Source organism: Cynocephalus volans, chromosome 12 (genome assembly GCF_027409185.1).
Source record: "Cynocephalus volans isolate mCynVol1 chromosome 12, mCynVol1.pri, whole genome shotgun sequence".
Lineage (NCBI taxonomy): Eukaryota > Metazoa > Chordata > Mammalia > Dermoptera > Cynocephalidae > Cynocephalus > Cynocephalus volans.
In genome coordinates, this window is record NC_084471.1 from 68,263,248 (window position 1) to 68,278,874 (window position 15,627).

The 15,627-nt window shown below is 40.7% G+C and overlaps 1 protein-coding gene across 4 annotated transcripts in view; it reads right to left on the bottom strand.

The window, feature by feature from the left end:
• The window catches only part of SCN8A (sodium voltage-gated channel alpha subunit 8), a 115,261-nt gene that overhangs the window by 4,084 nt on the left and 95,550 nt on the right, over nucleotides 1–15,627 (bottom strand). For 2 of the 4 annotated variants that reach the window (XM_063075980.1, XM_063075981.1), the window contains exons 20-25: nucleotides 12,777–12,899; nucleotides 6,685–6,969; nucleotides 4,668–4,721; nucleotides 4,000–4,137; nucleotides 2,877–2,981; nucleotides 365–635 (exon numbers count right to left, since the gene is read on the bottom strand). In XM_063075980.1, coding sequence (XP_062932050.1) covers nucleotides 365–635; nucleotides 2,877–2,981; nucleotides 4,000–4,137; nucleotides 4,668–4,721; nucleotides 6,685–6,969; nucleotides 12,777–12,899 — 976 coding nt within the window. The remainder of the gene's footprint in view (nucleotides 1–364; nucleotides 636–2,876; nucleotides 2,982–3,999; nucleotides 4,138–4,667; nucleotides 4,722–6,684; nucleotides 6,970–12,776; nucleotides 12,900–15,627) is intronic. The other 2 variants (XM_063075982.1, XM_063075983.1) reach the window with 1 other exon arrangement.

Consider the following 15,627-nt stretch of genomic DNA (forward strand, 5'->3'; position numbering starts at 1 on the left):
TCTCTTGCCATTCCTTTTTTCATTTTATACTTCAATTGTGCCCAAACTTTTTTTAATAACAGGTTTCTTTTCCCTTCCCTGTTAGACTTTAAACTCCTTGAAAGCAAGCACCAAATCTAATCTTTTTCTTCCCCTGGGCCACAGAGTTTACAATTCAAGACTACTACAAACACTCAGTAGAAACTCACTAACCACATAACCTGCTAGGCAGGCCTAAGAGATGACTTAAGGGACACACGGGCTTAAGCTATGAGGATAACCTGCCTGTACTTCAGACCTGTGTAATTTGTTGCTCTCCAGGAATCTCCTCCTCAGGGCTAGGGAGGTCCCTTTTTCCCTCCCCCACCACCTCTGCCCCACTCACCCACAATGGAGAGGATGACTACCACAAAGTCGAAGATGTTCCAGCCAATGGTGAAGTAGTAGTGCCTCAAGGCAAACATTTTGAGTACACACTCACAGGTGAAGAAGATGACAAAGACCAGATTAATCCAGTAGAGAATGTTCTCCATCTGCTTGCTCTGAGTATCTGTCTCCACCATCATTGTCACCATGTTAAGGCAGATGAGCATCATGATAACAATGTCAAAGGCTTGCTGAGTGACAAAATCAAAGATGATACCTTGGATTTTGTTCTGGGGAGGGAGGAGAGGAAAGATACAACAGGATTCATGAAAGCCTTTCTAAGCAGACCTGTGAAGTTGCCACCCTGTTAATGGAAGTGCTCTCTGCTTTCTCTTCTGTAGTACTGCCCGGCCCTCTCCTGCTATTCCATCAGGAATGTGGATGGAGATCAACACAGCAGTACCTTACCAAGAGTTTTCTAAAATTCCACTCTTCTCTCTTGCATCTACCATGTCATTCATACACTTTTGCATGCCTTCCTCCTTCCCCAGCTATCCCTTTTTAGTCTCACCTGCCAGCGATTTCTTCTCTTCGTCTCTTCTTTATCTACACTTCTGCCCTAGGAGAGCTCAGTTGTCCCTACTGTTACATGACATCTACGTATTTATGCTTCTCAGGTTTTCTCTTCTTCAGCCCATAGCTTTGCCCTGAACTCCTGAGTTGCTTACTTGACATCTCTCCTTGATGACTCATGAGCATCTCAGACTTACCACGTCCAAACATCTCAAACTTCACCAGTCCAAAGAAGAACCAAGTTCTTACCTCTGCCCCTTACCCACCTTATTCCTTTCTCATTGCCAGTGATCTGAGTCATCCTTGTCTTTCTTCTCCCTCATCCCCCATCTGAACCACTGAAGGTCCTGTTGATTCTTCCTCTAAAAATATAACTTGAATGCACCCACTTCATCCCATTTCTATTGGCCTTCCTCTAGCCTAAGCCACCAACCACCATCTTTCATCTGGACTTTTACAAGTCTCTTTTACAAGTCTCTGCCCTCAGCCAATGCAGTCTCCACACAGTGGCAAGTGTGGTTATGTAAAAACAAATGGATCACGTCATTCTACTTAAAACCTTTCAATAGCTTCTCATTGGTACTGCAACAAAACCCTATTGCTAACCTGACTTAAAGATGCCTTTCATAGTCTGGCCGTGCTCATCTCATGCGCTCCTCTGGCTCACTGCCACCCGGCCACACCAATGTTTCCTGCTCCTAGGGCCTCATTTGCTTTCACAGCTTTTTGGCTCCTTCCCATGCACCAAGCAGACCCTCCGTGGTAAGGCTTTCTCTGACTACTATACTGAAGTAGACCCACTCCTACAGCCCCCCATTTTTCTGTCATGGCCCTCCATTTATTTTTTTCCACAACATTCCACATTTTATTATAGCTGTTTGCTTATTTATTATCTAAGACCCTCAGTATATTGTAAGCTCCATGATAACCGCCTAAATTTTGTTCATCACTTTATGCCTGGTACATAGTGGGAGACCTATAAATATTTGCTGAATGACTGTTAATCTCTCTTTATTAATGTTTCTTACCACATTAACTTAACTTGGTGGTTTTCACACAGTTCTGCAAAGCCCTAAGGTTTCTCTTCCCTCAGAAGCTGGTGAGATGGGTATGCCAGGACTACGCTATGTGGGTAAGTGGGGAAAACACTCTGAAAATCCAACTCTTTATTTTAAAAAATTTTTTCCAACTCTTGATTCAAAGTAGCTCCACTTTTATTTTTAAAAATTAGACTGCCAGGTAAGCCTTTACTTTTTGGGGTTTTTTGTTTTGTTTTGTTTTTGTTTTTTAAAGTTGCTTTAAATGAAAGTTATAGGAGAAGAAACTTTGAGCCTGGCTTTTGGAGGTTATGTGTCCCACCCAGCTAGGGATATGGAATCAGGAGCAAGGCATCTCATCTGAAACAAGAGAACAGCAACTGACAGAGGGTATAACAGAATCTCAGCCCCTAAATCTGTTTTACAAAAGGCTCAGTTCAAGACAGGAAATCAAGGAATCAGACTCTCCTAGTTTTACCCTCTTCTGTTCTGTTTAGCTTCTAGGCACTTCCTGCAGAGAGATGAGATTGACTAGAGAAGCTGAGAAAATAATGACCAAATCCTATCTTGAACTGGTAGAAAAGAGAGCAGCTTTCATTTTCATTTTCCATTGTTAATCTTTGGTTGTCTCTTAAAACATTTCTCTACCAGAGCCAGAGCCCATGTGGTTAACATGCCAATTCTCTTCTGCTTCCCAAAGCAGGCTGAGAGGATAGGTCAAGCACTAAAGTAAAATCATCCCATACCTTAATCCCTGTGCTTCTGCTGTTTTATTCAGGTCTTTTCAATGGGGCAGCTAGGAGAGGACTAGTGGGCACCCGGGAGCCAATCACTTACCTTTTCCCTTCCTTTGCAGTAACCCTAGCAATGCTTTTTCCATACAGGTTCTCAGTATGCCCTCAGCCTGCACAATGCACTCACCACGGGGCGGGGAATGGGTTTCTGTGGTTTCTTTGAGCCCAGCTTTTTCATGGCATTGTAGTATTTCTTCTGTTCCTCGGTCATGAAGATGTCCTGACCTCCAAAGTAAAGGAGGGAAAAAGAGAGAGGACATTTATGACTGGCTCTCACATGCTGTGGGTTTGGACCTAAGGTTCAATGCTGAGAGCTGAGGGAGACATATAACCTTTCCTTTCCAGAGGTCAGTCTGGCTAATAGCTAACTGTCCCAGAATGAGGTAGACCTGAAGCATTTTGAGGTAATTAGGTAAGGATCTAACTCAAAGATATACCTCCCTTTGTTTTCAGCTCAGGATTTCAGAGATCTGCCAGCTGTCAGGCAGAAAGGAAATAGACCAGCCAATTACAGACCGCAAGGGAAAGGTAAACTTGAGAGCAAAGACTCTGAAGACAGTCATACCTCACATTCTCATAACATTTTTTGGCCTGCTTTCCTGATAAAATTCTAGAAAAAAATCTTTAAATAAAAGGATTTTCAAGTCCTGGCTAATGACGGCCCGTTTATTTTAAACAATATTGAAAATTTAGAAATTCTGGTGCAAGAAAGCAATTTGGAGGGTTTCTTGGAGTTTGCTGGGACAGACTTGACTTGTAAAATGAATGACAAGAGTAATCTTTTCAATTTGCTTTGGAAAAACTGTTAACCATCTAGGATAAATAAGGAAGTGAACTTTCCAAGGATGGTTTCTCAAATCCCAATTTGCTAGTGGTGCCCAGGGATTAACATGGATAATTACAAGTCTAGACAATTTCTACTTCTCACTATAGCTACTCATCTGCTTCCTTCCTTTTCACCTGTTACTAGAGGGACTCTCTGACCCTACTTCCTCTGGTGGGAGGCCAAAACCAGTAATAGGCCTCAAGAATAAACGATTGCCAGTAAATATGGTAAACCACACACTGCAAAATGCAGCCCTGGCCAGAAAGAGTTGGTTGGGGCTAATGTAAGTGAGGCCAGTGCCACAATGAGGTGACTATGAATTTTCAAGAAAGAAAGAGAGGCATTTTCTTTCTAGAGACAGGGACAGAAGAGCCTCTCATCTGGGTTGACCTCCAACCACTGGCGAAGAGGGAGGGAGACCTATCTTTTTCTTTTGTTGATTGAAGTTATCAATGATGACACCAATGAACAGGTTCAGGGTGAAGAAGGAGCCGAAGATGATGAAGATGACAAAGTAGATGTACATGTAGATGTTGTCCTCATACTTAGGCTGCTCATCAGGCTGTCAAAGGACAGGAAAAAAGGAAGTGTCAGCTCCTACCCTGGGGATCAGGTGGGTTATTCCGACATGCCAAGGCCACCATCCACAACCCTGCCACTTGAGCTGCTGAACAAGCTGGGATGGGGATGCCTTAGAATCTTTCTGCCTGCCTCCTTCTCCACACTGGCATGTCCCTGAGAAGGCACTATTCCTGCTACAACTTAGGTGCAGAATATGCAAATCATGAGGCAAGGGGGAGGGAAGGGCTGTCTGCTAAGAGCCACACTTTGGTTTCAAAGCAGGATTGAAGAATAGACAGCTCCTTTGGGGCCAAGTAAAAATCAACAGTCTAATCACCTGGAGCCAATACGAGAGAGTTATGACTTACTGAGAGGAGGAACTTATCTATAATCAATAAAACAAGCAATAAATGTTCCAAATAGAAACTACAACTCCTCCATTCCCCATGTTTCTCTTTCTTCATGGGGTCTACCATGCTGCTTGCCTCCTAACCATCTAAGTAGCTGTGTTTTCACCACATACATCCTTACCTTTCGGGAATCTACAGCTGCATACATGATGTCCATCCAGCCTTTGAAGGTTGCCTGGCAAACAGAGTCAGTCATTAGACTGTGCCTGGTAGGGAGCAAGTAGGAGTCTAGGCAGGGTCGCACAGGCCAGGCTTAACAGGCCAGAGAAAACAGGCCAGAGAGTTTGGGTGCATCTTTACTTGGACATAGAATTTTCTGTTTGTTAATACAGGTCTCAAGGGGGCTTTGCATTAGTCTCTGAAAATAACATCAAACTTTGGCAGAGAAGCATGTTGACAATGGTAACTGGATCAATACTTTACAAAAGGTCTTCTAAATGGGCCTGAGAAGGCTTCCTAAAGCTAGGGCAACTCCTATTTATGAGTGACTGACAGGAATCTACTGAAGGTGCTTAGAATTCAGCCCTCTAGTGAGAAGTCATTTTTTAAAAAGGTGTTGAACAATGGGGGTCTGAAAAATCATAGTTGCATTTTACAAAAAACAAGGTCAGAACTTATTCCTTACTAACATGCACATGTGTAGTCTATGGTAGTGGCAATACTGGCTTCATCCTCGACTGTCCCTTCCCAATTCTATTCCTTCAGGGCTGGCCAGTTAGCTCAGATGGCAGAGCATGGTGCTGACAACACCAAGGTCAAGGGTTCGGGACAACACCAAGGTCAAGGTTTCGGATCCCCTTACCAGCCAGCTGCCAAAAACAAAGCAAAACTAACAAACTGTATTCCTTCAGTCTACTGTGTCTAGCCTGATTTTGGAAACAAATATGAGTAACCAATTTAATATTCTCCGTGATTTACTTATTCAACCAGATTCTAAGCTTTTTGTGGGCATGGAAAGTTCTTTATTCATCTAGTGGTTCTAGTACTGCAAAACAGTGCCTTGTATGTGATGGGGACTCTGTGAATACAATGTTTGACTGGCTTATTGATGTGCATTGGTTTCTGGACCTGCTCCAATTCAGATTCAATTTGCAGGTTCAATTTCTTGAACTGGAATAGAACAACAAAAGAGCTTCAGGATGGGATAAACTACTGGACTGCTCATTCCATTAACGTTGCCTTCTATTACTAGCTAACAGTGAGTGTTTACTATGTGTAAAGTTAGGTTGAAAGCTGCACCTGCATTATTGCATTTAATACTCCCAACAACTGTATGATGTAGACATGGTAATAGTAATGAAAACACATAGCAGTTACTATTACCTAAGCACTGCTATGTGCTAGGCTTTGTGCTAAGAAATTTTTTTAAAAGCCATAAATCCTTTTAACAACCATGCAAGGTATTATAATCTATATTTAATAGATGAAGAATCAAAGAGTTAGAGAGGTTGAGTAATCTGTCTAAAGTTACTTATCCAATAGTATCAGAATGTGGCTCAAGTCTATGAGCTTTCATTACATCATACTTTTTTGTCAAACATTCCAAAAAATCAGAAGAGAAAATTAGACATGATGAAATGAAATTAGGCAGAAGAGACAAATTAATAATATTAATTAATAATTAAGACAAATCCCTCCCTGCTGTCAATTTGACATGTTCTCTGTGGCTGAGCTAAGTGTCAGCATCATGGCCCTGCCATCTTTTCTTTAGTTAACGCTAGTGTAGCTTTGTGTAGGATTATTCTGCTCCATCAAAATTGCCACTTCTTTTTTTTTTTTTTTTTTTTTTGGTCTATACCATTATCTTCTTGATTTTTTTCTCTTTTTTAACTACATACTCTGACCAGGGGAGAGCAGGTGATCTCTCTGCCACTTTATTATGCTTGCAGGATTCTTTATTTATTGCCAAGCAGAACTCTGCTTCTGAGCACAACGAGAAATTCCCTTTGAGTGAGATCTTGTAGAAGTCAGAGAATACTAAGGAAAGGTATCTTCCAGAAATTGATTTGAGAAATGACATTGTTTTCTTGGACCTATTGAGGGTAATCCTGATTCTGGAAGCAGGGTTGAGAAGGAACCAAATGGGATTTCTGCCGCCCACCTGAATTTCACAAGACTGAAAAAATAACAATAGTTACCACTTGGAGAAGGGCCAGGTATCCTGCTCCAACGTTGTCAAAGTTGATCTTCACGTTCTTCCATCTGATCTCTGTATTGTTCCCCTCCATGAGCCTTTCACAGTCAGTTTTATTGTTGACATCTTCAATTTCAAATCGGATTTCAGAAGTCTCATTAAAACAATAGTGGTACTTTCCAGCAAACAGGTTAACTCCCATGATGCTGAAAATCAGCCAGAAGATGAGACACACCAGCAGCACATTCATGATGGAGGGGATGGCGCCCACCAAGGCATTCACCACCACCTGCATTGGAAGGGGGAGGTTGCTGAGTGTTGGGAGGAAGTTGGGGCAAACACATTCTTTTGATTTCCAGGAGGGGAATGATATTGTATAGCTTGTTCTGCTATGGAAACATTATGTTCCTTTTGGAATTAGAGTAACTGGACAGATCCACAAGTAGGACTAAAAATTTCTAAGTCTAGAAACTATATTTGGGGGAATTTCAATTAATTACATATTTATTTCAACTAACACAAATTCCCCTGCCCAAGTTGACCTAAATCTTTTCTCCAAAGCACCAACCTGGGACCAAAAAAATTTATTTCTTAGTACAGTTAGTTTCCTTCCTCCTCAGCTCATAAAATTTGTCCCCATGGGAAAATCAGTAATTTCAAGCTCACTAGTTGCCTTTCAACAAACATTCCCCCTCTGAAAAACAAGGTATGATTATTCAAAATCACAAAGAACTACCCTGTGGGGTTAGCAGTGAAATCAGTCAATGGAACATATCTCTTTATGACTATGCAAGGCCAGTTATCTTATTTCAGGCAATAGCTGAGCATGCATATTTTGCAGGCTCAAGGAAACAAAAAAAAAAAGCTATATTCCCTCTACCAAACAGTATAAAATAAAATCTAAACAGATGTGCTTTTTACTCAAAGTTCATTATTCTTCCTCAGTCTTTTTTTTCCTGATTTTTAGGATTCTAAACCTGAGTTGCCCCCTGCTTGGCTAATGCTGATATCTCTCTGCTCAGTCCAGTGCTTGACTCCAGTATTCACAATTTTATTAGAAATAGGAATAATTTAAGTGTTTCTTTGGAGAGTTTTAGATTACATCACTGCTCTTAAAACTCAAAAACTGGCATACTGTTAAAAACCACTGACTACAGTAAGCTCAGGAATAATAAAAAATTTTTTAAAACCTTTAGGAATCAACATTTCTGGGTTGTTTTTAGCTTTGATTTTGCTTTACAAGGCTGGTTTTCATTTTTTCCCTGATTCTCACTTGCTGTTGTCTTAAGCAGGACTGCTAAAGCCCAGGAAGGTGACTCTAATACGGAAAGAACGTTTCTTCCTTCTTCTAGTACCCTAGGAGCATCAATGGAGTTAAAATAAAGACACTGGATACAAATGAAATCTATTTTCTCGTAATGTTTTGTCTGAAGGACGTGACAAGTATTATCATGTCCCTGCATCAGTTTTTTCAGTGCAGGTTGGAGACATGACTGGCTGCCAACTAGCACAGCACGGAAAGTGTGGGAAGATTGTGCTGCACAAGGAACGGCAGGGGGCAGCTCTGGGCTCTAACTTGAGCCCCACTGGGTTTAGGTTTTCCTTATCTTCTGTTTTTGCCTTAGACAGCATTGTCACTCATCAGAACCCATGGCTGAGGAGAGTTACCTGTCCTGTCCAATATAAAAAGGGCAATGACGTTCTTATAAGGAGTCACTCTTCTTTTTAGAATATTTGTTTTGTGTTTCTCCAATTCATATACGAAGGCCTTTAGATTGAGAGGTAGTTATTTCTTAATTCTTAGACCAAGAAATCTCTTCTAGATCTAATAGCTCTGTCAATAGCATAAAATGTTTATTATTCATTAATTGTTTATTACTTTGAGCAAGGAAAACCAGAATGTCTGAAATCTGGAAAATCCTCTGTTATTTTGGAGACTGATATTTATACTTATTTATTGTTACCAAATCTGTCAGGTAATCAGATTTCAATTTTACCTCCTCAGTCTACTGTTGCTCACCCTTTGGTGGGAGCATCAAAAAGCAATGAAATTTGCAAAAGAACAGGCAAAAGGAGAATGATCCACAAATGGAAGAATCACTTCTCAAACAGTAAGTCTAGATTATGTAAAGATTAAAATGCTCAAGTTGATGTGACAGCATCTTGCCGCAGAGCTCAGGTGAGAGATCATGACCTGCTATTAGACCATTACAAATGTGCAACTGGGAAGTAGGCCCTAAAAGATCTGAAACCTAGAAATGTTGCTTTTTATCTCAATTCAAAACCTATCTCCTCCAGGAACTCTCCTAACTACAGAGAATGATCTTAAACTTCCACGCAAACCCAGTCTAACCCGTCCTACCTACAATCTACATATTACAGTTAAAAACATGGCGTAATATTTACAACAGGGAAGAAAAATTAGCTAATCGACTAAGGGATCTCTTTGAACTTTTTACTCATAGGTCTGATCAAAGAAACCAATATACAAAAATATTTACTGAGGCTTGTTCTGATATAAAAATTCTGTAAAATCCAGTAAGATGCAAATGTACTTTCATTTAATAATCATAACCAAAGAAAAACTTCTTACCATAGTTTTATGAAAAAAACAGTAAAGAGTTGATGAGATTTACTAATGCTTGTTTCTTGCTGTGCACATTAGCTGGTAAGCTGCAGTATGTTAATCAAAATTGTTTAACTGTGCTCCATATAAAATTGTCATTGTGCTGTTATTCTCAGCAACCAAAGGGCAAGAAACCATGCTTCTTATTTTGAACTCTCACACTGAAGATATTATAAATGATAACTTAAGTTTCCACTGATAGTCACTTAATTAATCAGGTCTCCTCTTCAGCTCTCTGCTGACTCTAGTTACTCTACACTAACTTTAATTATGATGAAATTCACTATTGTTAAAAACTAGATACAGAAATATTACTCAAAGCTAGGTTCCAACAATCAATAAAAAGTTATTTTTCAAATGGAAGTTTACATTTAGCAATTGATACAAATATTACTTAACTGATGAGAAAATTCCAATAAATACTAATTCTTACAGCATTTTTGTCTTCTCCATTAACACCTAGGACATTACTGTTGCTCATTAAATAGTTGACAGAATCTGTCAAATAGCTTTAAATATCTGGCAGAGGGAACATGGCTTTAACGGACAACTGACAATCAACAAAAATGCATGCATGTTTCACAACATTACTAATATATACCCTCAAAAACTTAATAGCACAGCAATTACTTTAAATGAAGATTACTATGGAGGAGAGAAAAGCAAAGAACTACATTAAGTATTCCTTTGCCAACAGCATGAGTGTTTCAATTTTCTGGTCTTTGGTTTGAGGAAGGAAAGAGGAGACTGAAATCAGTGTCCCAGGACAGGCTAGGGTCATATGCTCCCTGTCGAGAAAAGGTCTGAGACTATAACTGGAGCAGCACAGTGACAGTTGAGCCCATCTGCATGAAAGGTATTCAGTTCACGTAGATTTCTTATTTAAATTTTTCTAAGGGTAATCTCTCAGTGTTGGCATATAGAAGAACCCAAACCAAAGAATGAAAAACATATGACCTACAGAAAAATAACATTTAAATAAAACATATGTACCTAACTTTCTGTTTTTACTGGGGAACTTACTATAAGCTTAGCCAAATTCAATCTTTTCTTCTTGTAGTTACTCTTTCACAGAAGGGCTGGGAAATGCAAGATGGGAATGGATCCCTGAGCCCCCTCCACCTGCCCAAGCAGCCATGGTCAGTACAGTTGACTGACTGGAGCCAAATGAGGGGCACTCCTATACCACAGCTTCCCTTACTGAACGTTTAGTGTTTTAAATTCTAGCTTTGGGTTAGAACTTGTTCTTGCCCATATTATCTTATTTGAAAAAACCTTGATGTAGATGTTTTTCAAATAAAACTTTATGCTGTTCTGACCATACATTCAGGACTTGTGGGCTCCTAAAATACTTGAAAGCTGACAACTAGAAGTTTTTTGGAGAGTGGACACTGAAAGTCCAGGGAAGGTGGGGAAAGAAGGAGCAGCCAAAGATAAATGATACAGCTACCAAAAGAGCTCCTGTATTCAGATCATTTAAATGATTGCCTCATGAACAAATCAGCATCAGCTGGTCAATGAGGGCTATTTCCACCACAGACAAGACTGACAGAATGAGCACCTAGATGGAAGAAGTAAGTAACAAGTGCTAGTTGGGCATTTCTTGGCGGGGCGGGGGGGAAACAGGAAGGACTTTCTTCAATTATTATCAATCTCCTTTTAGGAGATGCAGGGCCACTGTAGGGAATGTGGAGGATCATAGGCCGCTGAGCTCAGGTACAATGCTGCAAGTATCGTCTTCTTTTAGCTACATCTTGTCCTCAGTTTTTCAGTCACCAAGGTGGATTATCTACTCTATTACAAAACTAGTATGATTTATAATAAATTTTAAGTAACCCCTTCTGAAAAACACGAGAAGATGGGGGAAGTAGAGAAGAGCATTTTAATTTTATTTCAACCACACCATGGCCATCAAAACCACTGAGTCCTTTGGAATATCCCCTCTGTCCCTAAATTTAGCCTGAGCATAAAAATGACCTTATTGCACACATTCTGAAACCTCTCTTAACTGTGGTAGAAAGACTTAGAATCCCAAATTTTTTTTTTACTTTTTAATTAAAATATATTTATACTGCTGTGGAACTGCCCTTCCTGCAGATGGTTTCAGGAAGGTTGCAGAAAGCTTACATTTAATAAACCAAACTGTGACTGTGCTACAAAAGAAACACTAGTTTGTTGCAAAAAGGATTTGTCTGAATAAACTAAAATAATAAAATTCCCATGGCTCAATGAAATTTTCATCTTCCTGTACACTGTGGGTGGCTACATGGAATAGTGGCCAGGGATCATAGATGACGAATGAATGAAGCAGCACTGTCCTGGTATCTAGCTTCTCCAGTCAGTCTTGCTTCATGTGGACTACTGCAACAGTTTAATTTTTCTTCCTACATTCTGATATTTGCACATTTAAAAACATATCCTCTGGTTTGCTCTCCTGCATGTATTCAACATGTGAATGAAACGAGTTTTCTTGGTCTCGTTAAGCATAACAGACCTCTCTGATTACCACAGAACAACTGTTATCATCAAAGCCAGTTGTCCTCTTGATTTTAGGAAATTGACTTTTTTAGTGTGTGTGCACACACATGCACATACACATAATTATTTAAACCAAAAAAGACAAGAAAAAGGCACCAATAGAGGATGCCTTATTTCTAAGTTGGCAGGGTGACAGCACCTTGTATTGTTTTGATTTGGGTGTAGTATCATCAAAGTAGGAATAGGAGGTATTGAGAAATTTCAGGAGAACTAGCTGATGTTCAGTCATCTAGCATTGTACCTGGTTGTTGCGTTGACAGTGTTAGGCTAGGGGACCATACAGCGTGGGCAGAGGGTTGGGGGTGAGGAAGAAAGCTTTGCTATCAGACAGAGGCTGCCAGTCCTTTATGGGACTGGGCTGAGAACAACAAGGTGCAATAAGAGGAATCAGAATAGAAAGAAAGCATTTCTTCTCCCAGGGCATGCCAAATTCTGCTCCATCCCCAATTCCAGGGCTGCCATCACATCTCCAAGCCCTTTCTCAGCCACTTTCTCAGTGACTCCAATGCCATGGTCCCCACCTGGCTGATGCCCCTACACAGCAGTCTCCCTGCCTGCAGCCTATGCTTTTCAGTGGGTCTGTGGGTCACAATTCCCCTTCTTTGCACCTGGTGATTCTCCCTATTAAATCAACAGCCCAGAAAGCCGCCTCAAGTGCTACAGGTAAGCCAGGCCAAATGAGAATAGCCAATGTTAACATGTTCTGCGATGGCATATTGTTGGGTGTGGGGCCAATATTAATGTGATGAGGCAGCTTAATGCAACTCCCCTTCGCACAGGTCAGGTGTTGGGGGAGAAAGAGTGGAGGATCAAATCAGCAGCTGCATCACAGAATTCGTGTTTGAATGATCTTCCCGCCATGTGATCAGTTCTAGCATGCTTAAACAGTTTCCACTGGCATGCAGAAGGATCAGCTGCTCTTAGTATCTTACCCTCATCCCTTCAAATCGTGATAAGGCTCTTAAGGGTCTCAAAGCTCTTAGGGTCCTAAGGGACTTTATGGCACCTAGTTCCGAGTAGCCCAGGGCATTAGCTATAAGGCTGACTAAAGAGACCTACACGGAAACAAAAGAGATAAACAAAAACAAAAAAGGAAACAAAAAGAAAAAAAAAGAAAGAAAGAAAACAGAGGTTCCAGAGTGTTAGAATAAAGCCCCTAGCACTGATTACACAGATTGGGCCCCCCCCCCAGGTAGAGGAAGTGGGTAACACCAGCTGCCTACTTCAACTTGACTCAAACGACCTGGAAGGAAAGGTGGTTGAGAGAGGCAGAAGAAAAAACACAAAGGGAAGAGAAAATCGCAGTAGAACATACATACAAGTTGGAAAAGGGAAGAGGCTGACGGGAGAGGGAGAGAATGAGGAAGTTCCATTGGAAGGAGAGGAGCCTGAACAGATGACAAGAACCTTACCCTCGCCCTTTACAGTCTCTGCAGGTCCCAGAAGTTCCCATTAAATTAAGCCAGACAAATTTAATGGTACCTATGGAAAAGAATACAGATAAATACAAATACTCCACACAAGCTGCCCCCTCCTCAGCTCATTCACCATTGGATTTCCAACAGGGACAAGCTCTCTTACTCCTGGTTGACAAGAAACCATTTGTTCGAGAATCTGATGAGTCACTACATCAACAAAGGAAACATTCAGTAATTACCACAGCAGATTTTGCAGTTCCCAAGAAGAATTAACCAAATGAGGAAACTTCTTGACAGAATTTTAGCTCTATGAGAACTCACTTAAGTAATTCTCCTATCTCTCACTTAACTATAATAATCCTTCCTACTTTTAACTATAGCCATGACCCATTCTGGCCATGAGAACTTGGGTGGGTCTGGACAATTCAATCCATGCTTTTCCTTATAATTCCCATTCTTTCCTTCCAGAACAACCCAAAATGAATTGGACAATCTTCTATAACTCTTACCATGGGAATAACAGCTGAAAGAATTCTTGGGAAAAATTTTTGTTTTCATTTTATAGATAAGGACATTGAGACCCCACACACAAGAATTTGCCTGGTATGACATCAGCAGCTCTGTAGCCAGGATCAAAGACCCACACTGCCTGACTTCTAGGCCAGTGTTCATTCTTCCATGGAGACATCACATCCCAAGTAGGCAGGTTACACAACAATATTCCAACAGGATCGTTAGTGTCTGAACAATCCAGAGTTGAATATATTGCCATACTGGGGAGAAGTCTGCAGTTCTCCAGGCCTAGACTCATGATCAAACAGTTTTCTGCTCTTCCAGAGGCAAACTTACCTTGTTCTACCAGAGCTCTTAGAACAGTTTCCATGATGACCCCATAACACTGGATACTAACTACACCTAGGGCTGCCTGAACTTGACTCAAGAGGTATAGAGCTCCTCACAGAACACCAGACCTCAAAATACCTTTAGTTGACCAAATCCTAGAATGTTTGAGCTTTGGGTTTCTTAGAACAGTCTTTCTCTTATATTGTACCACAAATTCTGGAATAGATTAAGATATTCCCATCAATAGCTCTTAAATTCCCTTTACTGGAAAGTGGTGGTTGCAGATCTGCTTAACTTAAATTTGTTGGAGTGAGCAGGACTGAAGCCATGTCGAGACCTAAAACCACATGGGTGCAAAAAGATTTTTAAAAGAGTCGTATTCTCAGTATGCTTTCTGTGAGTTCCCTCCTTTGCCATGGGTATTTGATATTTTGAACCTTGGTTATGGGACAAGATGACATTATTTACATGAATGTAACGTTTTCCAGCCAGCCTGAAGCTGCAGACTTGCACGCACTACCCAGACACTGAGATAAGAAAAGGGGCAGAAACCAGACAGTCTTGGCGAGACTACACCTGAGATGTTGCACGAAGCCCTCACTGCTCACATGCCCCTTTCTCCTGCTTTTCATTTCCCATGTTCCATCCCTTCAGCCCCCTCTTTAAAAACCCCTCAGTAAACCTGAGTCTTTGAGATGGCTTTAGCCTGGCCATTATCCTTCAGCTTCACCAGGGAGATGGGTTACCCTAACATCTCTCCTCAGGTCACTGGTATTCCTGAAAAAAAGGTGACTTCTATTTTCACCAACATTTGACTTTTGAGTAGTTTGCTTTTGTCTGGGGGCAGGCAGCTGGACCTATGAGTTTGGTATTAATTTTGGTCAGCCAAGCCAGGAGCTGAGTGAGCCCTGTAACAAACCAATGATACTTTAAAGCAAATTTAGAGAAGGAAAAAAGAAACAATCTACAACTTTGTTTCATTTGCTGCTCCTTATCTCTATCCTAGGGCTTTAATTAGTTGATTATGTATCTCTGAACTGGGGAAGAAATGACTAAAAAAAAATTCTTTTACAAGAGACGATCTCCAGTGCAGCCAAGGATCTGAGCAAAATGAAATGTTGTCCCTGTTTGGGAACTCACATGGTTTATCAATAAAGAGAATTAACCTTGGAAGTTGTCTGGATTATCCCCATGACTCTGAAAAGTACTCTCAGCAGCTTTAAGGGAAGAATGAAAAAAGGAAGAATGAAAATCCATTAGGGAAATAAATACGGTGATGAATAACAGACTCAGATATCAAGTCACCAGTGGATGAAATGGGAGGAAGAGTGTCTCTCAGAGATGATGCTAAATTAGGATCTAAAACTTAGGCCTTCTGGATATGCTAAAATGCCATAGGAACAAGATATTTTACTCAAATGGACAGCAAAAACTCTGTTAGTTCCAGTTATCCAGGTGCCAGTCCAAGCCTTTTTCTCCATCCACTACTCAGAAGTAGCAACCAGTGCAGCCCTCATGATGG